This window comes from Dromaius novaehollandiae, chromosome 1 (genome assembly GCF_036370855.1).
Source record: "Dromaius novaehollandiae isolate bDroNov1 chromosome 1, bDroNov1.hap1, whole genome shotgun sequence".
NCBI classification, from domain to species: domain Eukaryota; kingdom Metazoa; phylum Chordata; class Aves; order Casuariiformes; family Dromaiidae; genus Dromaius; species Dromaius novaehollandiae.
In genome coordinates, this window is record NC_088098.1 from 49639581 (window position 1) to 49664674 (window position 25094).

The following is a 25094-nucleotide window of genomic DNA, read 5'->3' on the forward strand; positions in this document are numbered from 1 at the left end:
CGTTGGGAAATATTTTTTCTCAGTCTGCTGTGATGAGCTCCCTGGGGCAAGGAAAGGGAAGATTCGTGCAATGAACCTGATGCCTGTATAGAGCCCTTAGGTGCCCATCGTGGTAGGTGAATCCATGAAACAGATCCACAGCAGGATCTGCTTCAGTTCAGTGTGACACCTCAAACGAAAGGCACTTGCATAGGTATGTAGCAGGGTGCTTGCTGCCAGTTTCATTCCAGCAGATTGCAGAAAGGGAAACAACAAAAGAGCCAGAGCCTGTAATGCATGCAGGAATCCAAAAGGGATGTTGAATATACATATTATCATGACCACTTTCTTATCGTCTCCTGGGAATGCACAGAGCCAGATATCAGAACAGATTTCGGAGAATTTTACAAGCTAGCTTGCTGTGTGCTTCTTTTGGATACCATTTCTACTGTCAGCTTATATATTGAAATCAGCAGGCTAATTTGCAAATACATTGCCAGCTCTGATAGCTGTCCGCAGCCCTTGTGCCAAGTAAAATTGTTAATCTGATTAAAGCTCTCAAACTCTGCTCTCTTTCTTCACAGAGCAGCCTCGTACTGAGTCTGAGTGGGAGAACAGCTTCACTCTGAAAATGTTTCTTTTTCAGTTTGTCAATCTGAACAGCTCTACCTTTTATATAGCATTCTTCCTTGGAAGGTAAGATCGGCATCTGTACCCTCATGTTCACAGAATGAAGTAGAGAGGAGAAATACAATTGTCTGTAATGAAACAAAATAGGACTGTATGACCAAACATCTCAAAAAGCAAATTCCACACTAGCAAAGTGTTTTACACAGATTACATTTTCATTTTCCTTTAAAAAGGCGCAGAAACAGACATTTTGTTTTCACTTTCTAGCACCATGTTGCCTTAGTGCTAGCTCTTAACAATTACATTGTTGGGAACTGATGCCTCCCCCAATACTATATGTGCAGGTTACTTTGCTCTGTCTTTATGTGTGTAATTTGTGCGGGTAAGTAAATAATTTAAGACTGTGTTTTTTCTTTCCTGAATACTGAATACTTTGCTTCATTTCTTACATGGGTCTGTTGGCAGTGAACTGGGAGCTGTTAGAATTTGCTTTTTTCTGCAGAAAATTAAAAACTGTGTGTGTGTGTGTGTGTGTGTATGTGTGTGTATCTTTCTCTAAGTTGCCTAAAGGCAAAAGAAAAGCCTGTCAACAGAGATGGAGTATCCATTAGTGTGTATTATTTGCATGTGGGAATCATTCAAGGGGGAAAATATAGCAGACTAGTATGAAAATTATGTTCGCCTAATGAAAACTAGCATTTTCACTGGTTTCACAGAAAGGCAGGTGCCTGATCCCTCATTATGGTGTAAGGAAATGGTCTCATAGTAGAAAGCCATTTTCCAAAGCCATTTTCCAAATTGACATAATCAGTTTTATTCAGATTTACTCCCTTCTCTGCATATGCTGAATATCAAACGCCAGAGTATTTTGTATTCATATAAAATAAGTAAAGTGTAAAGTAGTAAAAATACACTTAGTGCTCCATGGGAATTATTCTAGGGATCCCCCAAATCTTTTTGCAGCATAACATCTTTTCTAGTTATATCAATCATGCCAGCATGACATTAGAGATGAAACAACAGTGTGAGCTTTCTTCTGCTTTTGTGAGCAGAGGGCTCGTACAACACAGTTGATGTATGTTCCTGTGTTAAAGATTTACAGGACACCCTGGTGCCTACTTGAGGCTGATAAACCGGTGGAGGCTGGAAGAGGTGAGTGTTCCCTAACTACTGTGCTGCTGGAACACGCTACACTGATTTATTTGCTGCCAGCTTGGCTGGAGCCCGCAGAGGCAGGCATACAGGTCTGCCTAGGTATTTTTGAGTACATTACTGGGTTCCTGGTTGCTCTCTAGCTCTATACTACTGACACTTTACCATCTGCTACAGAAACATCTGCATGTTGATATATACATCTGAGTATTTTTCAATGCTAGCTGTTTCGGTTGGGGCTCTTCATCTGAATAGCAATAGCAAATGGTTTAAACTATACTTACATCTTTATGTTGGAAAAATTCATCCTTGAAATGAAATGAAGTCCGATATGTATTGATGACTTTTTGCTTCCAAAATTTTATTTTCTCTCAGCTTTTTCTAGCCTTGCTAACCAGGGAGCTAAAATAATAATAATAATAAAAGCAGATACATAGAATGTACTTGAAAATTGACCAAAACTACTGAACAAACTTCCCAGAAGAGCTACTGGCACAGTATTCAATGTCTATAAATCCAGATGAATTTGGAGAGGGACTGGCATTGTAAGTCATTCAAGGACCAATCCCATTTTTTGTCAGACATATTCAGAAGTCATTTGACAAATGTTGGAGGTGAGCAACAGCAGTATACAGATCAATAATGTAGCTTCTAGTGCTGCTATTTGCACACTCAAATCCCATAACTTTTTTCTTTCTTTGCAGCTGAATAGCTGAAAAGTCTTTGCAAATATGTGACAAATGGCAAATAGAAAATATAAATCTTACACTGCCAACATGAATTCACGAACACTTCCAGGTTTCTAAATGTTTTAATTAATAGAAGTCATCTAGTAAAAATGAACATATTTCAAATGAATATTTTGAGAAAAAGCTGTCCTTATTGGAAGTAGTGAGCGCTGTACATTCAAGGAAAGAAAAAGTTATAATTGGGCAGATGGGAGGTCACTGAACATGCCTTTGAAGTCCAAAATGGGCCAAGTTGACCTAACAGCTTGCTGCTGCCAAAAGGGGGCAGTTTTGCTCTTCCCTTGAGCCTTCCTCCAGATGTTTCCTCTCTCTTCTTCCTTTCTGTTGGCTGTGGTGCTCTTCCAACACTGTGGGGAGCCCACTGGGTTCTCTGCATCAGCAGGAAACTCTTCTTTTTTCTGTGTGAGTTAGTTTTCTGATGAGTTACCGGGGTTCACCAGCTTACAGAGGGGTCAGAGAACTGGGAAGGGGAGGAAGCTCATGTGCAGGAGCAGAGATGGAAGGAAGAAGGAGCCAAGCCGGGGAGGGGAGCATGGCAGTGAGGTGTCACAGGTTGGATCAGTTACTCGTGGAGCTGCACCCAGATGTTCTCCTAGAGGAAGACGGGCCTTCTCCAATGTGGAGCAAAGAGTGCGCTTTAAACAAGCAAAATGAAACAAACAAAAAAACCCTCCAAACCTTGATAAAAACAACTAAATCTTCCCAGGTATTTCACCACAATGATTAAGTCCCTACTATTTTGCCTTTCTCAGAGCAAAAAATAACATCTAACAACAACAACAAAAATTTCTAAGAGAAATGTCTCAACTCCATCAACCATATCTGTGTTACGTCCTTCTAGGAACACGATTTAGAGTACAATGCCCAGATATGCATCTGTTAGCCCTCTATTCAATTGTTAGATGAAGCCAAGTATAAGACCTTTATTCACACGATATAGTCCACCAGCTGTGGCCATATTCAGGCCACAATGTACGTAGTGTATTAGTGATGTTACGCTTGTAACATCGGTGCTATTTCATTAGCACTGCACATGCCTTTCTTAGGCTATCCTGGCTTATGTGGCTGATTCCTAAAAACAGAATAGTGATGCTTTAATAATAAGGCTAGAGAAGTTAGTTAAAAAAATGTCTGCTAGACAATCTGAAGAAAGGCTGAATGAGGTCAACAGAAACCGCAGCAGGGACGCTGGCTCTGACCACCATATAATACAGTGTGTGTAAGAAACTCATAGTGCATTTTATTACAGATCATAACCAATGTCAAGTTTTCTCCCTAAAAGTTAAAGAGAAATAGTTCCAGTTCTGTGACAGTGATCTGTTTCACTTATCTGTAATACCCAGGATTTAACAGTACAGCTTTGCTCCACTCTTTGGATCTGCAGAGTCAATTGTACAAAATGCTCTTTGCGGGCAGGAAGTTTTTGGCACTTTTCTGTTTCTTCCAATACCAGATTAAAAATTGTGGGATTACCTAAGTTTGTACCAGCTCAGCAACTCTCCCAAAAGCAAGACCACTTCTTCAAGGCCTGGAGCCACTGCTAAAGCAAGTAAGCCCTTAGCTGGAGAAACTGAGAACTGTTGTGTGATAGTGAGAGGTTTTTATTTTTTCAAGAAGAGAATAGCGTTGAGGAGTCCACTCAGTCATTTATATTAGTCAGTACTCGATAAACAATACCAGGACTATCCTCTGGACAGAAACCGTTTGTATGTGCAGCCAGGAGGAATTTTCCACTCATTCTTAAACTTCAAGTATAGTCAGCATCCTCAAAACATGCTGAAATCATTGGAGAAACTTGTATTCTCCTTGGTAGCCTTTGCCTCTGTCCCACCTACAGTCACACAGTACATTAGCAGCATTAATGTGAAAACTACATTAATTTCAGCTGATTCTGGCTTCTGCAGGGCATTAGATGATGAGTTTAAAAGACTCATGGTATGATACAGTTTCATACACTCCCATGAGTTTAAATTAAAAAAAAAAATTAAAGAGAACAGCACAGAATTTCCTTTAAATAAATTACCTAATATCCACGTACACTCTTTAAGAAATGCTTAACAACTCAGCAGTATTTCTGTTTAACCTTTTGTTCCTTTTTTCTGTAGTGCCACCCTAGTGGATGCCTTATTGATCTCTGTATGCAGATGGGTATTATAATGGTGCTAAAGCAGACCTGGAATAATTTCATGGAGCTGGGCTACCCGTAAGTAAATGCAATGCTTCTGCTTCTGTAGGTCAGAGAAGAATATTAAGTTTGTTGTTGCCTTCTGACCAGATACATGAAAGAAAGATACAGTAGTAATCACAATAGAAAATCTACCCTGGGTTACAGAACCCTTAAGACAGATTTCTAGACATGTACAGATAGCTGGGGGGGGTGGGTCTTTTTTGTTGGACATAGTTTGCAACAGTGAAATATAAATACTAACTATTAAATAATAAATGGGAGGGAAGTACTTGATTTTATTAAATTGTATTTCCCCATTCCCCATTTTAAAACTCCTTAAAAATAAGTGTAGGAGTACTGTGTTCCTTCTGCAGGAAATAGTATATGTATCATTTTTATCTACTTCAGTAAGTTCTAGATTGTATTTCTCCTTGCTGAGTGATAAAAGATGCCTGAAAGGGCAGGTATTGGCTGGAAAAAATGCACTGCTAGCATATACATGCTCAGAGACAGAAAAATGTTCAGACTGATACATAGGCAAGTTTCCCAGCGATCTTCAGGGCATTACAGAGTTGTGCCCTAGCTAAAAGGGTTGACGATTATTCATTTCCTGTTTGTTTATTTCCTATTGATTAATATTTAATGAGCATGATTAATATAGACAGTTGATGGTAGAGACAGTGTGACAGGTCATCAAGGGAAATTAGCAAATATGAAAATGTAAGGGAGAGCTGACGTATTCAGATGGTTTGCCCTTGCGAAGCTCTGCCATTGGGTGAGATGTGTTTTGCTGCAGGATCTACAGCGGAGCTAGCGCCAAGTTCAGTCCGCGACCTGCAGAACATGCTGCAGTAGATCTTTTAAGCAGCCTCAGCGCTGACCAAATCCAAACGTGACGAGCACAGGGTAAATGATTTAAGCGGACAGAGTAACTGGGAATTGAAGAGGCCAACACTCACTGTCTCTCCCGGGTCCCCCTTCCCAGGTCAGCGCGCAGCGCTGCCCGTCACAATTCTGCAGTAGTTACAGCCAGAGGAATTAGCTGGGGAGGAAAAACAGCAGCAGTAACAATGATCCTTCTCTTTCCACTCCCTGTCTCTTCTGTCAGTTTTACTTAGCTCTTTCTGCAAGCTGTTAATAAGGATCTTGAAACCTAATAAAGAGCACAAAGGGGATTAAAGAAGGGGACTCAAGGAGATAGGAGGGATCATTTAAGAAGGACAAGTGATTTAGGAGGAGTGAACTCCGCTTAAAGTCAAGTCAGTCCTTTCACTTTGGAGCCACAACACAAATCTGGGCAGTGTGAGAAGCTAAGACTTGTTCTGAGGAGAGAGGAGTTTGGTTTCCAGCCCTGTTACTCCATCCCTCTAGCTCTGAGAGTCCTCTGAAGGCAAGCAATTTCCTTTCTTGGGGGTGGGGTGGGGTGGGGGGGGACGTTATCCTTCAGCTAAATGCATGATTGGAGGCAACACCATGTGGATGGTCAGCAGGTTTGGAGGCAATCCAGTAGTCTACAAATTCACTGTGCCTCTGTACGCATGCTAGCTACTGTCTGCCTAGACCCAGGCAGCTGCCAGCACTGTGCCACACCAAAGCCAATAGTGGGGGATGTTTCCCTGTGAAACAGCCCTAGGAGGTGAGCTGCAGCAGCCTTTTTTGGAGAGTGTTTTTTGCATTGTTTCAGGTTGGCAGCCCGGCTCTTGTGCTGGCATGTGCTCCCACAGGGACCTTGGAGACATGCGGGGCTCCAGCTGTTCCTTAGCAGCAGGAACCTCAAAGCCTGTTGTCACATCTCTCACTGATACCTGTAACATTAACTTGTGTTTTGAAATTTCTGCCTGGGAGTTAAAGTTTCAAAGAAACCTGCCACAGAAACCAGAAAGAGTTTCACTGAGTGTGCCGAGATCTGAGCGCTAGAGCGTTTATTGTTTAACGGTTACATGTTTTGATGCAAATACTGGCATGTCAGAGTGGTACTTCTTCTTCATATAAACATCACCTCGAAACCTTCAGAAATGTGAGTCAGTTCTCTTCTCCTGTGTTGCTACATAAATACATCCACAATAACTAGGAAACAAAGTATAAATTATTGCTTCTTTTGGAGGTTGGAAACTGCAATTTCAGCTTGGTATTTTGCTTGGAAGAAGAATGTGTATCCATAGAAAAAACACATTACGTTACATTGCTCACATTTCTCAGGACATACAAATTAGAAAATGACTTTTCTTTGCCTATTACCAGCAGTCTTCAATGTTAGTAACACTGGGTATGGGCTTCCCCTCTCACAAAATAGGAAATTAATTTGGGTGCATCTCACAATATTGGTCTCTCTTCCACCTCATCCCTTAATTTTCCCTCTTCGCAGGAGCTCAGTTCTCAGCCCTCTCACTATCCCATTGGAAGGGTAGGAGAGGTAGAATACCAAGAGAGTGCTGTGGACTTCAAAGAATTGCCCTTTACTGACCGTAATCCATGAATCACAATCATGTCTCATTAACAAGAGTGGATCTTTTAGCCTTTTTACATGCTAGAGACTGGCTGCACGCTGAAAAAAAATATTTTAGTTATTTTTTATACTTCTAAATTTTGGCTTGAAGTTTGTGCTTGCACTTGTACATCTACATTTTTTTCTTGTACTTCTAAATTTTAATATGCTGTGCTTAGTTGCACCTCCAGTTCTTTGAGGAAGACAAGGAAAGCTATAACCTCTCTGCTAATTGGCCTGAATGGAAAAATTGTCTCTGAATTAAAAAAAAAAAAAAAAAAAAAAGCAAATGGCCAAACCTTCAGCATTATCTAATGGCCACTTGCCTACCATTCACAGAGAGACCAGACCAGGCCACTGTGAAGGCAAGAAGCTAAGTACAGTGCAGGGAAATGTCTGAATTATCTGGGTGAACCATCATCTTCTACCTTGCTGAGACAGAGATGCCCACAACAGATCAAGAGAAAATATCTTTCATGTGTTTTTTTTTCCTTTCTTTGCTAACTGTAACTCGTATCCCTTGTTGGCCAAACCAGTGCAACTCTCTAACCTAAGAGGTCAGGTGAGAGGCTAAGGTGCTTATTTCAGATACAGGCACTCATTTCCTCTCTGGCTCAGTGCCTCCCACGCTGCCCCTATACAAACTTTTCTTCAAGAACAAGACATTTCCCCTGGCAGTTCCCCCACCCTCCTTGAGAAGGAGATAGCTTTCAGGTCAGCTGTTGTTCCCATGTCCAGCACGTGTGCTGTTGGGAGTCCACCCCTTCCCTCTGCCCTTCGTTTCCTTGAACAGTCGGTTCCAGACACTGTATTTCCATTCAAAGATACTTCTGGCCCTCTGGGCTTGCTCAGGGGCAATTTGCTCTGCACAGCGCTGGGCTATGCAGAGATACCAGCTCACACGCAGGGAGAGGTCAAGCAGCCTCAGCTCTCTGTTTCCTCATTTCTCATTTAGAGTTCAGGTATCTCCACACAGCATTGCATTGTGCTATATGAACAGACCCCAAAATGACTTGCCATTTTGTGCAGGGAAGAAGAAGCCTAATAAAAGGTTGTCAAAATCTCTCTTTCATTTTAATAACGTCTAGGCCTGACTAGTGGCCCACCAGCCTCATCCGTTTGCATACCTACTGCACTTTGTCGTCAGCCACGTGTATTACTAATGCTGTGTTCTCCTGTGCATTGGTAAATTCATTTTGCAAGGTATGTTGTGCATGCTTAGCCTCTTCCAGTTTTGTAATGAACAGCCAGTAACATCCTTTATTTTGTTTCCTTAATTTATTTGAAAATGTAGGCTAATTCAAAACTGGTGGACCAGGAGGAAACTACGGCAAGAATATGGCACACAGAGGAAAACAAGCTTCCCACAGTGGGAAAAGGACTACAATCTTCAGCCTATGAATGCTTATGGACTCTTCGATGAATATCTAGAAATGAGTATGATATTGACCTCGTTTCTCTCTCTTTTACTAGATTTTAATGTTATTACCTTTTTGTTGATGTTGAGGGCTGTTGTATTCTTTTAACTGTTGCTATATGAAGCTAAAGAGGCTGCAAAATGATTTTCATTCTCATGAGTCAGGTGAGGAATGGGAGCGAGCTTTTAAGAATCAAACCAAGTCAATATAGCTAACCACACTGCCGCTGGTTTGCTAAGCTCACGTTTATGAAACACTTCTGATTCCGGCTTTGTGTGGGCAAGGTTGTTTTCTAAATTGCCGCCCACCTCTTTGCTTGCGTACACTTCTGAACACCGTTGCTGTTTGTTGTTCAAGGAAGTTCACGTGGGCTTTTATTTTTCAACTGTGTGGCACAGAGCTATATGCTTATGTTCAAAATTTGCCATTATTTGCTACCTCACATTTACAAAGTAGTTTGCTGCTAAAAGAAGTTGCTTAATCCAGAGAAGAGGGGCGGGTAAATGGTGTAAGAAGTGTTAAAGAACAAGAACTTTTGCCTTGTGTGACTGAACTGCGTATGTCATGAACAGTTTTTTCTCCCTTGCACTATTCTTTTTAAATTAATGGAAAATTTGACAGTCTGAGGAGCCACCTTTACAAATTTACCTAAATGGTTTCAAATGGCTGTCCATCTGTACTGCAAAAAGGAATGTGTTTAGACCTAATCTTCGCAGGTACTGACAGGTCCTAGCTGATGCTGGAGTAAAAATATTCAGTCTCTAAAAGCGCTGCTTGTTGACCTCCAAACTTCTCTCCAAATTACAAAGTCTGGATGTGGCCTTCTGACCAGAGGATAGATGTACCTTTGCTCTCTCCTCCTGGCTCCAAACTTTTGGGAAAGAACCACTGTACAAGAGTCACTAGGCTATTGTATAGCACAGCATAACAGGAAATGTTTCTCCCTGTATGATGCTTTGGTATCTTAGACCTTGGGATAAAATCTCAACAGTTATATTATGATCTTTTCTTTTCTTTCCTAGTTCTTCAGTTTGGGTTCACAACCATTTTTGTGGCAGCTTTTCCACTGGCACCACTTCTGGCCTTACTTAACAATATTATTGAAATTCGGCTCGATGCATACAAATTCGTTACACAGTGGAGGAGACCTTTAGCTTCAAGAGCCAAAGATATAGGTGAGCTCTGTGTATGTGTGTGTATGTGTGCGAGTGCACGCACTCGCACGCGTGTGTTGTTTTTAAGGCAAAGCACTGACCACTTCAAGCAAGAGTGAATTAAGGAATTTTCAGTTTTTTCCCCTGTTACCAAAGCACAGTTTTGATTGTTAAAAAAAAAAAAAAAAAAAAAAAAAAAAAGCTTCAACTATCTAATGCCAATCTGTTTTGGCAATTAATAGTTTATATTGGAAAATGTCTTTTAATGACTTCCTGGGTCACTTATCAGGTAAGATGTTTTAATGAGGTGATCAGTGTTCTCTGTAGGTTTTTTCTTGTGGCAGACACATTGTGTGGACACATGCAGCTGCTCAGTTTAAATATAATAACCAGACAGAGCAGCTGAAACATGAAAACCAAATGAGAACAGCTGCCATTCTGTGACAGTCCTGCCTGTTTTCTGTGTACCCTGGCCTACAACAAGCTCCCCTGTGACTCAAGGGCTATGTCCACTAGGTCTCTGGGTGGGTGAGACAGGGAGGGTCTAAATCCCAAGAAACAATTTGCTCTCAGTGAGGCACACCTATATTGCTAAACACAGGGCTTGCATAGCTTTGAGGTCACCCAGCCACATGCTGCTGCAAGCGCTCTCTGAACATATTTTGACCATAAATCTCCTCCAACCTTGCAGCATGTAAAAGCTGAATGCTTCTGGAAGGAGTCTATAAAACCAAGTCATCTGCCCAATGCTGATTCCCTGGTGTCTTCGGAGGGGTAAATAGGATATATATCTGCCCCTCTGCATTGCAGAAAGCAGCATATTTAGCCCACACTATAGAATAGCAGAAGCCCAGGCTTTCTGCTTTTGGAGTTGTATACAACATACCTAAAATCTGTGTCTGAGTAAAGCCTTGTATGTGAACAGGGTGGACCTAAAGGGCATTTAGGTACAGGCATGTACTTCAGCCAGCACACAAAATGCACTGCAGACATAATTTCTGGAAAGAGTTGCATAATTTAAATAATAAAAGCACAAGGAAATAGATTTTTTCCAGCCAGATCCGGGTGTGCTTTCTCACAATGTGTTGCACCTTACTTTGGTCCCTATTCAGCATATTTTTAGGGATAGCATGATGTCTCATTAAAATCAGTAGAGGTGTCTAGCCTGCTTTTGGTGGGATTCTCAGTGTTGGTCCCCATGACCAGAGTCACTGTATGCCCATACTGCAGAGCTGTAGGACAGTTCAGATGTGGCTAAAAAGCCCAGGTCATGCCTAGGATCTCTGTGTGCCACTGTACATGTACATCATTTGCACGCCATGAATGTTTGGATGTAGACAGGTGCAGGCTGCACACAAGGCCTCTGCAAACACGGGCAGATTGTGAATTACATATACTCAGGGCTGATGTGGCAGAGCTTCCTCCAAGGCTGGGTAGCCTTCCTCATAAGCAGGGAGGCTTACAACTTTTCTTAAAACTCCTCGCAGGGTTAAGTGGTTTGGTTGAGCCAAGGCCTCTGTGAGCACTTTTTATGGCTTCAGTCCCTTGGTGGGAGTAGAAATCTGGTCCATTGAGGTCCTGCAGTTTAACATGAAAGATTATTTTTACTCAGTAGCTCTCTAATAGAAACTGCATAAAAAAACAGAGGGTTGGGACAACCACTTCAGATCGTGCAGTATTTGAAGTACTTTTGTCCTTGTTTTCCCTGGAGCTAACATACTTTCTTTTTTGGACAGGAATCTGGTATGGGATTCTGGAAGGCATTGGAATTCTCTCTGTTATCACAAATGCATTCGTTATAGCTGTGACGTCTGATTTCATCCCTCGACTTGTTTATGCTTACAAATATGGACCTTGCGCAGGCCAAGGAGAAGCTGGACAAAAGTAGGCTTTTCTTTGGGAAAACTATTGTGCATGAAAATCTCTTCCTCCTTGAGCAGATATAGCAGTACTGTCTGTGTATGTGCGGATTCCACTAACCAAAATTTATTGTTTGTGCTTAGGTAACAGATACCAGCCACAGGTATTGATGCTTTGCATATTCATAATATGGGTTGCTTGGGTAACTATAATTTATGACATTAATTCAAGGAAAACATGGCAGAACCATTATAGAGATTCAGTGTGTGTAATAGTATGCTATTTTTGTAATTGATACACAAGCTCTACTTCCCAGCTGGTGTACATGGATATAGCCCTCTGAAGTTATGGGGCAATGTGGGTATTTATCAGATATGGATTTAATCAACATTTTAAACTTATTCACTAAGCTTTTTTTCCTGATGTGGTATTCTGTATGTATTGCTTCAAAAAGTAGTGTCTAATGAGAAGAAGCAATTTCCAACCAATAAATCAAGATATAGTTACAGAATAGAGTAATCTGATTTTCTGCTAAAGCTAGAGTCCCTTAGATTAAATCTTTCAGGAGACATTTGTGAACTGAATCCCTGCTGCCTAAGTGGATTTTCTCTCAGTATTGGTGAACACTGAGATTACATTAGGGTATACACACCTACCAGCAAGTATGAGTATAGCTGCTAAATGGCAACTTGTAAAATCTGGTCTGTTGGGCTGCAGGAAAGTCACTGAATCCAGCCAGACACAAATGGACACAGTTTACAATTGATCTCCTAGCCGCTCCATTAGTAAGGACCCTACTGTTAAAAGAAACAGTAGACAGAGCACTTACATTTTGCTATTAGATATACGGCAAATTGCTTTTTTTTTCCCTGCTGCAGAAAGTGAGTTCTTCTGTTGCTGCTTTTTAGCCATCTTTTGGCTGTCACTACTGTTTACTCTTACTGACAAAAGAAGGACAGCTGGTCTGGCAGTTCCTCATTAGCAGAGCTGCTAACTTGCTGTCCTAAGAGGCATCTAGCATTTTAGTAGGTGGCAGGGGGCAATATTCCATTTATTTTCATGAAGAGTTAAAATCTCTTCAGTGGTAAAATGTTTGGTCCAGTGCCAGTCATTCCTGAGCATGTGCCTCCCCTTGTGCCATTACAAATTTCCATAGGACATTGAGTCACTGTCAGCAATTTTCCTGTGCTATTGGTTTTCTCAGGACCACTGTGCATGGAAAAAAAAACTTTTAGAAATTTTATTTTTATAAGGAAGCTAATATGATTCACTGACTTTCAAACTAGTTCTGCATAGGGGAAGTAGCTTGGCTCAAGGAGAAAGCTCTTGACTTGTCATCTTAGGAACCTCTTGTACAGTGTTTTCACATCTTTGATGCTTTTCTAAGTGAGCTTCTCAGATAATAATCCTCTGAAGGAGCCAACTTGGATAAAAATATTTTGTCAGCATTCTGGATATTGTTATTAATAAGTGCTGTTACAAAAGTAGGAAGCTATTCAAAAATCCACAAGAATATTGAATTTTCTTAAATTTAGGAGTCAAGAGTATCTGTCACTGAATAACTTAAATGAGTGAGGTGGCTGCTTCTCCCAAGAGACATCTGTAGGTATTAGACCCATATGGCACACACTGATACTATAAAAATATTGTAATTAAATTAAGTTCTAAATCCAGTCTATATGAGGATTTTGAGTCAAGGCCAGATGGCATTTAAACATAATTTCTCAAGGAATGTAAAATTCATAATTAAAAAAAAAGTCACTTGCTGTAAACAAAACCCCATAACGGAGAACCATTCGCTTTCAGCTTTCTGAACCTTTGGCACAACAATTAGAAATAATAACTCAGAGAGATTTGAACTATCTGGTTTGGTACTGCTGGATTATAATGATAGCAGTATAAGGCCAAGTCTATCACATCAAACCAAAATAGATGTTTAAGGATCTATTTAGATCACCTAAGACTGTTGGTACCTCTAGCAGTTCTTGGCAGGACATAACTGGTTTCCAGGCTCTCCTTTAAAGTGATTTTCAAGCCTAGGTTGCCTGATCCAGAATTCCTCTAAGTGCATCTTGGATACCTGTTCAAATACCTGTAGGATGGCTGTTGGAATCAAAGCATTATCTGAGAGGTTTTGGTTCAATGGATGTATGAGAATCACTTTCTGTTGCAGCCTTAAACAGATCATTTTCCTGCCCCCATGGGTCAGAACTGCCTAGTAAAACCCTACTAACAGGGATATTTAGGAGCTATCCTCATGGTAGCTAAATCTGTGTTTCATGCAGTATTTATACTTACCGTTCTAACACAGTACTTGCAGACACAGTATGCAGTATATCATGTGGAATAGTTTTGTGAATAGTTTAGGTTCTATTTGATCCTTTTCTGTGTTGGAAAATATGTTCAAATAGATTTTTGATTAGCTCAGTTCAGCGTAACTGCTAGGAGAGCAAAGATAGCTTCTTTCCCTCCTTCTTTCTTCCTGTCTTGAAATCTGGCAACCCTGTGTAATTCCATGTGTGTCCCTTAAGTTTTAGATTTGAAGATGGTTTGGGTCAAATATATCAAGAGCAGTGGGATATCAGGAACAGTGGGGCAACACTAAAAAGGGATGGCCATGATGGTGATGTGACAGGTTATTCTGGGTTTTGGAAGCGGCAGTCCTTTTTTCTCAGTTGACTGAAGAATTTAAAGGTTTCTCAGTCCCCCTGCTTTGCACAAAGCTGAACAGCGTGCCTAGACTTGCCCACACTTGGGCAGTGCAGAGTGAACAGCACAACGCTTTTCCCTCAACTTCATTAACACTGGATTTGAGCCTTTTAGTGACTCTCTGACAGCCCTTTGTCAGGCAATATACATTTGCTAGTACTCAGTGTTCTCCAAACCTATGTCTCTGAATGCTCAGCCACAATGCAATCTTTCAGTACTGAGTTCGTCTGATTAACTGGAGGTTTTGAAGGAAAAAAAAAAAAAAAGAAAAAGGCCGGTAAGTCCAGTTATTCCCCTAAGCTGTTTTAAATCTATTGCTTCTCCATTTAATTTAATCTCTTTTGTGCTTGTATTATGAGAGTAACAGTGGAAGTATTTTAATTATCTTCCTATTGCCACTCATTATTTTCTCTACTGTGTCAGCCTTTAGGAATCTCTTTTCTAAGGTAGCCAGTTTCTTCACTATTTCTTCTGCCATAAAAGTCTGCCGTTGCTTCACTTTTATTGTCCATCTGACCCACTTGAGCATTTCTGTTATATTGCCTCAACATCCCTTTCAAATATTAATAAGCATCAGAGTTAACTGTGGATTTTGTGAAACCCAGAGAACATCCTCCTGGGTACAGTAGTTAATGGAAAAACCTTGCTGTGTCCTGACTAGAGGACTTTTTTCTTCTCTAGGTGTATGGTTGGCTACGTTAATGCCAGTTTATCCGTATTTCTGGTGTCTGACTTTGAAAATCGTTCAGAGCCAGCATCAAATGGAAGTGAATTCTCTGGTTCACCATTAAAATATTGCAGGTAAGCATCTCATTGAAACACCTCTCTTCTTTTAAGGCACTGCAAGGAAGAAGCATCATGATAAACTTTGAATTTAAAAAAAAGTAACGGAAAAAATGTAGTATTTCATACATGCTCATGATACTGCTCGATTGTTATTTGCAAGAGTCCTTCCTTACATGGAAGAGAAGCTGAAAAGTGGGTATCTTACAGGTGTTCCTGATACAGGATTTGAATGATGTCATGGGTTGAATCAGACACAAGCATCATGGAGAAAATATGGTACCACAGGGCTAATAATAGGTGACTGTGGTTGCTTATGTACCAGTGAGATGAAACTGTAATCAGGTTACAGCATAACACATACACAGTGAAGCCAAATTAAGGTTGCACAGGAGTGACCACATTGGATCATTTCAAGGGTCTGTCTGGCCTAAACAGTGTCTATCCTAAGCTTGGTTTAGATAATCTGAAGTCTAGCATTTCTTAACTGCTGAATGGTTAATATGTTTATATGGTTGCTTGTGGGTGTCATTATTAGAAATAATCATATAGTTCTGGTTTGAATCAGAATAAAATCAGCAGTTGATCATCTCATCCTGCAGACTGGAAGAATAGCAGTCTGGGACTAGCCCGTGATGGGAGATATGCAACCGATTAATATTATTGAGCCAGAGAAATAAGGATCTACATAAAGGTCTTAAATGGGGTTTCTGACAAAAATACCGAATGACAAATATGAATACTATTTTTCTATTGCAGTATTGGTTTACCAGTGTGAGTCCTGGTAGCTGCAGATCCCCAGTATTTTTCCTTGTGAAAAATTAAAATAAGCTTTCATGAGTGTCTAAAGAAATAAAATACTTTAGTCCTTACAGAAAAAGTCACTGATACTTTGTACTATTGTAGCATTTTTAATAATAATAAAAAATGTAAATTGTATAGCATAGTGAGCTGGTGGGGGTGGGTGACATTACAACTTTCATTTAAATAGCTGATATTGTGAGACTCTGTTGTACCTTATCTTGCAGAAAAAATAACCTGGTGTTGGCTCCATACATAACATTTTCTGTGGAACAGAACTGCTGAGGAGAATCCTTCATTCCACATTATTTACCATAGCACTTTCTGAGAAGGTTTTGGATTCTGATCACTCTCTTCCTCCTGTTTAATTCCTTTCTTTCCCAACTTCAGGCATGAGCTTGCTGCTACTTAAAGTCAGTGGTAGAAATCTTATTAATAAATGCAAAAGTTGTCCCCTCAATATCCCATACATGGAAGACTATTAAAATTGATGCCACAAATCTCTAGAAGATAAATCTATTCTGTGGGGGTACACTGAATTGTTTATATACCTACTCTTGATAGAAGATGTCTTACTTTCTCTAGCTGAGTTTATCAGCTACTTAACCCATCTGAATTCTGCTAAAATGTCAGTCATTTTAATTGCACTTTAAGCCAGATATTGATAAGGAAGGAAATATTATGTCCTACCTTGTAACAGTGTAGGCATTTTTCCAGGAAGGGCGGTCTATCTATCTGAACCAAAAAAAAGTGACCATATTCAGTTAACTTATGCTTGTATGCAGCACAGATCTTCCTGTGCTGTTCTGGTTGTTTATAAAGGTTTTTTGCATTTCTTCATGTGTAGTACTTGTTTCCTAACAAATGCAAAAGTATGAGATACTCTGCTGAACTGGGAGCTGAGCCAAGGGCTTAAGTTATGAAACATCCTAAACTTTGAAGTCAGCATGCTGACTGCAGGGGAGATCATCATCTCAGTTTTAAGAACTTGCACTGGAGATATTACAATTTAAGAAAAAAATGTTGCTGACTAGGATCCCAAGATATGGTTTATTTTGTTTTGTATAGCACCCTCTGCAATCTAAGAAGGTGAGCCTTCAGGGAGAAATGTAGATTATCTCTCATAAAGATGAAATTACTGTTTATTTCTTTTGCTCATCTGAGTTTTCTTTAGTTTCTTAAAACTGACTTAGAGATCAAGAGTTAGTGTATTATTTACTGTGGCATTTTCAGTATTGTTTATAATGGGTTCTATGTCCCATGTAGGAAGCAGACTGAGCAGAAAACAAATTTCCCACTGCTTTTAAATTAAGTTTCTGCAATATTATTTTGGAATTACAACACTGCCAATAGAAACGAGCTCCAGAATGGGCAAATTTTCCTGATTCATGATTTGTTAATGCAGTTTTGGAGTTCTCCTGGATCCAGCTTTCCCAATAGACATCTCTTAATTACTTTGTTGAGACCTGAAGCCTTTAAAGAACCATTCTGTGAGCCAAGACACTAGATCACTTTCTTACACAGGCTTTGCCCTGTTGAGATATCGAGAGGTGCCGTTCTGGCTCCCTTAAAGTCCGAATCGGTTCCTCTGGGCTTCAGCCAGAGACTTCAGTAGAGCTACTCATGCTTTATTCCAGGGATGGTCCAAAGGCCAGATGGCGCCCATGGGCTTTGGGAATGTGCTTGGGTGCTCTAAGATGTGAACCAAAGTAGGGCAAGTGGAGATGATCAGGAGATTTGCTTCAAAAACATGCTCGTGATCTAAAATAAAACACTAACGTAGGCGCGGCCTAAGATATAGGCAGGAGTTTTGATGACTTGTACAGTCTGAAGAGAGATCATTTTGGTGCCAAAAGGGCACTGATAAAGAGCAACAGGGTTTTGGCTTGTTCTTGCTCCTAGGTAGCAGTCTTTGAGCTCACTAACTACCATACTCTGCTTGTCTTTCAGGTACAGGGACTACCGAGACCCTCCTCACTCCCCTGTGCCCTATGGTTACACACTGCAATTCTGGCACGTCTTAGCAGCACGATTGGCTTTCATTATTGTATTTGAGGTCAGTGGCCATTCAGCTGGTGAATGTATTTGTTTCTCTGCTATAACAAAAACAACAAAATGAAACAAATTTCTATTTGAAGCTTTTCCATTGGGCTGATCCGGGATGGTAGATGTTGAGCTTTTCCTGCTAGTTTCTGATATTTATATTGTAGTTTGTATTCCCCATTCCGTTTTCTGAACAGTCACAGGTATTTCGGTTTTAACTGAAAGGTGAACACAGCACTTTGATAAAATTCTGAAAGTAAATAAAAACTTCATCTATTTTCTCTATTTACATGTCACCATTATAGTTTTCATTCATGACCTATCTAGGCTGGGCAGCTGTATGCTGACAAGCGAGTGAGTAAGGGATGAAAGAACATGAGAAGAAGGGATGAAACCTGAAGAGTTTAAAAATGAAGATAGTTTAAACATTTGGGGGGTTTTTCTCTGTTCTTATTACCATTCATTTCCAGGGACTGATTAACATCACAAAGATAATAATAAAAGTTCAATACCTTTGGCAATGTTCATAATATTAGTACTTACTGTCAGTATCTCAGAAATCTTTAAGACAAGCCAGAGACAAGCCAGCATCACATGACTCTTATTTTAATGGTGATTCAGAAAAAGGGAGAGGGGAGGGAAAAAGAATGAACTGAGATCAGTTACAAAACAAAATGCAGCTCTTGAGGCTTGAATTTCAGATGCTCAAAAATCCACATTTCCTGTCAGAAATGAGGTGCTCAGCATCTCTCCAGCATGAGCAGTTTGAAATGCCTTATATACCATGAAGAAGCCAAACAGGGAACAAACAATTTTTTAAACTCTTCGCTGTGTCCTGCTCTCTGAAGTCATAGCAACTAGGACTTCCAACACAGATATGGAAGTTGTAATCACTATAAATTATTGGCATACTCTTTATGAGCACATAGTGTGTTTCTGACTCACATTACTGTGTAAATTCATTCTGACCTGGGATTTCAAAACACCTCTTTGAATCGCAGAATAGAAGCACCTGAGTTAGAGGGAAGGTGAGGAGCAAACATTTTCTAGATTATTTCTTCCCAAAGATTAGCTTGGCAGCTCAGCTGAAGCCCAGGGTCTTCAGTGAACTGCTCCAGTTGTAGTTTTCAGCCCTTCCCAGATCAGGGAGGAATATGGCATTGCAGGCTGGGATCTCCCCTTCCTCTGCTCTGGGCTAACTCATTAGAAGCTGGTCCTATGGAGCCTGGCTCTTCACTGATCTCTGCCACACTGAGGGAAACATTATGGGAAAGAAAGAATGATTTATTTCACAGAGGCCTGCTGGGCTTGAGCTTGTCTTTGTTTCCTGAGTTGACAGTACTGAGAGCCAGGGTATCCCTCTCTAAGTAGGACTGTGGGAAAAACCTTGGCAGGTCACAGCTGAACAGGGCTCCTTAGGGCTCCAGCACAGAGCCTTCGTCAGCCTAAGGAGTTTTAAGGTTGAAGAGAGGCTGGCTTTTTGACACATACGGGCAACTGGCCTTAAGGCAGCATGGAAGAGGGATAAAGATAACTGAGGGAACAAAAATCAGCCCTGCTGAAGTCTCACTGCCTAGCCAAATTTGCGGCCTCTTATGGAATAGCTTTTTGAATGTGGCCAGTGCTTACACAAGAGAATTGTCTTTGCTTTGCCCCGACCAAAGCCATAGGCTGGCTCAAAGCTGTCTGCATCAACAGGGGCCACTGTGTAGACTGGCACTGCAGGCAGTTTCTTTAACTATCTCTCTGAAATCATGCAGGGATGTACAGAGCACTTGCTTCAGGTTAGGGTATTGGCTGCTCCTCTCCCTCCTCCATCTATGAAAGGGCTTTACAATTCAGCTGAAAGAACTCTCGAGTCTTTTGTAGTATCACTTTCGTATATAAAGCAGTCCTTGCCATTACCAGAGGGATATTCATAAATAAGAGGGGAAGTAGTTCACATATTCCACCTGATGGAGGAGGCATCCCAAGGAGGCCAGTTTCTAACAGTATGGTCCATGTTATCCTAACAACCTTTGAAGCAGTGGATCAGCCTGTACTCCTCTCTATCTCATCCCACAGTGCTGCACCCTGCACAAACATTAAGTTATTCACCCGTGCAGGCATAGGGTGCAGGACGCAGTGTGCTGCGTGGTGTTAGGTCGGGTGTCAGAAGCAGCTTAGCTACAGTAATATAGTGCTCTGCCCAGGTGAACTTGCTGTGCTGACCGTATGGTGAGTGGCAGAGTGCTGTGCTAACGCACTAGGTTGCTCCTGTGGCTGCCATCTCAGATAGCTGCTAAGCAGCTATCTCAGTGGCTTTTGTTTGGCACTGTCTTCTCTAGGTGTTAGGAGGTGTCTGCTTGGGTCTTCTTCTTGCTCTTCCACAAACAGGCAGCAGGGCAAGGACAGGTGGAAAACCATGGTTGGGATGGCACAACCTGAGTTGTGTGCCCTGTGTGACCAGACTGAAGGGAAGTGTGTCACGAAAGCATCCAGCAGCAGCAACAGGAGGGTGTGGCATGGCCAGGGCTTCCTAGGGCTGCTAGACCTTGGACTTGAGTAGCATGAATGGAGCAAAGGAAAAAAGAAGTAAGAGGAAAAACATGAAGAGTCCTCAGGTGATTGCTGGTTTGGAAGATTTGGATGTAAATGTAATTGCAGCAGAAACCATACTTGTCTTTGTCTACAGAGAAGACTAATGAATGTTTTGTGGGTGCTACAGCAATTATAGTTGGAAATTTCCCTAAGACATAAGTAATTCAAGGTAGTTCTGTCACAAATTAAAAGACTACCTCGACTCAGACACCCTCCAGCACTGAGGAACGTGGGTGTGGTTATTTTGGCCTGGTTCAAAACCAAAGATATTTCCTATCACTTTTAAAGGGATTATTTGTCCAGGCTAAAATGAGCATTCAATGACAATGCTAAGGCTGAAGAAGCTTTTTTCTTTTCTTTCAATTTGGCAAAAGAACAGCAATGTAGAGTTTGCTTCTTCTTTCTCATGAGGGCAGAATGCATATGAAAATGTTTTATGTTTTCTCTTCAGTGGCTCGCAAAGGAAGGATTTGGGTTGGAGAAGGAATACCTTTATTTCTCCAACCTGGAATGAGTGTTCTTGCTGAGATGCAGGATGAGTCTGTTTCTCTATTCCTCCTCTCAAGTAGAATAAGTAAATCTTCAAGCAGCATCTTTGATGAAAAAAAAAAAGAGGAGACTCAAGCAGTCCTCCCCCATCCCACTCAAGCTTTGCTGTGGCATGCCTAAAATGTTAGGGATGAAGGATCGATTACTTTGTGTTTAATTGGGATGTTTAGTAAATGTGAGCGTGGTTTTGGATGAGAGACACGGAGTGTAAGAGAACTGCTTTGCTTTGCATGGATAATTCATTGGTTTGAGTACTTATGCAAGGGTTTTGTGGAAGCAAAGTATTATATCACTTGATCCCGCTCCTGCAGAGTGACCCACTAAAACCAGGCCCTTCCCAGATGAGCTGACTGCAAAGCATGACACAGTTTGAACACACAGGTAGTACAACAGTTCTGGGACCTTGTCTGGGCCCAGCTACCCTTGGCCTTTGCTGAGGTCCACACTCCACTGACTTTAGCTGGAGTTTTGGTGGGAAAAAGCTTCATGATTTGGTTTCTTCAAATTTAGCAATGGATTTAGTTCTGACACAGCATTTACCTGTGAGTTGAAAGGAGAAGGTTTTCAAGAGGAATAGAAAGCATTTGTTTTCTTCCTGAGATATCCATTTTGAATATATTCATTTTTCAACCCTTTTTGTTTTCACAGCACCTTGTCTTTTGCATAAAGCACCTGATTTCCTACTTAATCCCAGATCTCCCAAAAGATCTGAGAGATCGGATGAGGAGAGAGAAATATCTGATTCAGGAAATGATGTACGAAGCTGAACTAGAACGTCTGCAGAAAGAACGGAAGGAAAGGAAGAAGAATGGAAAATCTTATCACAATGAGTGGCCATGATGGGGTGAGGAAGGAACTGCTTAAAAGAAGATAGGAATTATGTTCATAAAAATCTCCTTTTTTTCTACACTGGAAAGTGCAAAGCAAAAGAGGAACAGTTAATGTATGCTGTGTGCACTTGGCACATGTGTGCCCATATTTAATATGGTGCACATATTATGTAAGTGTTTTGAAATCAGAGGTCTTATAGGTTTAGTATTCTCCAGAGCTGTCAGTATGAGCAGATCAGACCAATGCTTAAGTCTCTGCACAGTTTCCAGGAAGCTTTCAGGCCAATTTAAAGTCAAGGCTCTAAACGTCAAAATAGTTATATTATCTTACAGTGCTTTACACAGCTTAGTGATCTCGTGGCTTCTCATCTTGATCAAGTCACTACTTCATAACCAATGACTACACGTTAGCAAAATGGCAGTATATGTCCATGTGTGTGGCCACTGCCTGCAGCAAATATATGGCAACGTTGCCCCCTTCCACTGTGGGCAAAGCTGTGTCAGCTTGCTGAGATCACATATGCAGACCATTTCCACAGCTCCAAAGGTATACAAGTATTTGTCCAGAGGAAACACTTGACCGTGAGTCTAATCAACTGGTCTAACAGCACTGAATAATTTAGGTGTGCAGAAGAATTGAAAGACAGATAATAATCTAAAGGTGGATAGAGGTGTCTAACTTTAGGGTCATGTATTTGGAAATGTTATCCTGAAAAGCTGAAAAAAAGTTTTAAAGATTTGAACAGTGCCTTTGCAGCATATAGGACTGTCTAGTCTCAGAAGGAAGCAAATCAGGCCAAAGTATCTTGCCCAGAATTGCCCAGAAGTATTTGTATTGCAGGAGCACATTGAAGCCTCATCAGGAATTAGTGCGTGTGATACACATAACAGAAAACAGACTGAGTCTTAAAGACCTATCTGCCTAAGTAAAACAAGAAAAACAACAGATAAAAGAGGCCAACAGAGCAAGAGAACATATTCGTTCAGAATTTCTGCTCTTGGAACGTGTTCTTTGTTCATCCTTCCATTATCTACAAAGGAGTGGGCAAAAGGGAAAAAAAAAGAACAAAAAGAAAAACAGACTGCGGTATGGAATAATTTGAACTCCTTCCTACAGAGCAATGTGCTGGTAAATCTACACAGGCTGTAGAATTAGATTTGGCCAAAAGGGGCCGCTATCAGTAACTGATGTGTCTAAAGGGCTGCTTGGACGAACAGATTACACCTACTTTCTTTTGCCAATTTGTTTAGTATTAAGGAATTAAAAATATCCCAGATCATTAACCCCAAATAGTGGAATCGTAAGCCTGAAGATTGCAGAAGTGTTGGATGGAGCAATATGAATCAAAATGTGCTGGCTGAGCGTTGTCAAAGCTCTACTGCCTCCTGCCTCAAAGTAATAACCCTGCAACTCCTGCAGAACATGAGGTGGCATAATTGGCCACAACATGAAGAAGGAACCTCAAAAGCCAAGGATGTAGGAAGACAAGTGGAAGCAAACGTATGTCCTGGTGACATCCAGCTAAATACAAAATACTGGAGCTGATCAATTAGCACCTAACTTTTTTCCAAATAACTAGAGCTCCATAAAGAGTATAATTTTCTCATAAATCTTAAATAATAGTAAGCTTGTTAGTTTAAAGGGATTTAAGAGGGAGAAAAATTAAGCAAATTGTTTCTAAACTAAGTTACAAATCTACTAATCTACTAAAGTACAAGTTCTTCTAGAAACCATTCAACAGGAGGGCTAGAATTTGCCCTTCTGTACAGACCACATAGCGCAAGACTCTGTGGATGGATGCCTCAGTATCCACAAGACATTGGGACTGCTTGTGCCAAGACCACATATTGCCAAAGTAGATCGACTTACTTCTTTCCACTGCAATGTAGAACTGTGCTGTTTCCATGGGGGGAAGGTTTTAATGATAGGTAATACGGCTTGAGGAAGGAGGGGGCAGAAGGAAACATATGCTCCCTAATCTCTCTAGCCACTGCCTTCCTACACTTTGCTTCCTCGCAGCAAGGAGCCTCCTCCAGTAGTGACCCCTTTTCCTACATGAAGAGAATAAATGGCACAGCAGCTGCCCATATCAGCGCTCCTGGCCCAAGCCTGAAGTCCCCATGAGGCAGCATAGCCACTGAAGGAATTGCAGGATGACTGTTCTCCATTGACTGGGTGCCAATATGAGTGGGAAACCCAACTGATGGTCATGGGTTGTGTTCTAGCCTAAAGAGCAAGTGAACTCATTTGCTAATCTTTGCTTCAGCTTAGAGTAGCTGTGAATGCTGCCTATGTGGACAGTGGAAAAAGGGAGATTTTTCTGTCTGTAAATGTCATTCTCTGATTCACATGTGCTGGATGGGTCAGTAGGTCCCGCTCATCACCTACAGGTGTGTGTTGCACTTGCAGTCTGGGTTCTCTCAGGCAGGATCGAGCAAAATCGCATCCAGGCCAACTTCACATGCAGCTGGCTTATTTTACACACCCAGTGTATAATAACTAAAATAATAGATGACAACAGCTTACAAAGTGTTTGCTAGGTAGTAAAATGAGACATGAGTCATGCATAGAATCAGTGTTGCCCATAGGAGTATGAACCTTTCCAAACTCCTGCAGTAAGATATGGCTTTGTCAGTGTAATCTCCATAATTTCCCAGATCTGAATTGAAATGTATTACAACATAAACTGACCTCCACTTCTGAGGAACTGCAGCAATCTAATGTTTCAAAAGAAATAAAGAGCAGCAAAAATACAATAGATAGTAATTGCTTTGGAGACCAGTTTTCAATATAGCTATGTTCTGATGAATTTTCATGATATGACATTACTAAAAGTTGTGTCAAGTTCTGCTCTAAATGAGGACATGAGCTGGCTGTTTTCCAAGCTTGTGCTGAGTATGATGCCAAAAGAGGCTCTGACCTTGCTGGCAGATCCTGAGTACATTTCTGTTGCTTAATGTTGACCAGTCAGCCCACAGAGGTTTCCATGCTGCCACTCTGCAAAACAGATTTGGCCTTTGTCCTTCAAAGTTACGTAGCAGAACACCCAGGAAAGATGACCCCTTTTTATTTATGTTTCATTAGGAAAATATAATACAAATAATAGGCTAATAATAATAAATGGAGTTTTAAAGGTCTCTAGACAGCAAATTTATACCAGTCCCTTATTTCTGATCTGATGATCGGTTTTGTTTAAACCTCCAG

At 40.9% G+C, this 25094-nt stretch overlaps 1 protein-coding gene across 1 annotated transcript in view; it reads left to right on the plus strand.

The window, feature by feature from the left end:
* ANO4 (anoctamin 4) overlaps positions 1-25094 on the plus strand; it is a 225747-nt gene that overhangs the window by 199992 nt on the left and 661 nt on the right. Inside the window, exons 19-27 of the mRNA XM_064510676.1 lie at positions 564-675; positions 1704-1761; positions 4616-4713; positions 8457-8599; positions 9603-9755; positions 11471-11618; positions 14985-15104; positions 17838-17943; positions 21708-21903. Of these exons, the coding sequence (XP_064366746.1) occupies positions 564-675; positions 1704-1761; positions 4616-4713; positions 8457-8599; positions 9603-9755; positions 11471-11618; positions 14985-15104; positions 17838-17943; positions 21708-21899 (1130 nt within the window). The 3' untranslated portion in view covers positions 21900-21903. The remainder of the gene's footprint in view (positions 1-563; positions 676-1703; positions 1762-4615; positions 4714-8456; positions 8600-9602; positions 9756-11470; positions 11619-14984; positions 15105-17837; positions 17944-21707; positions 21904-25094) is intronic.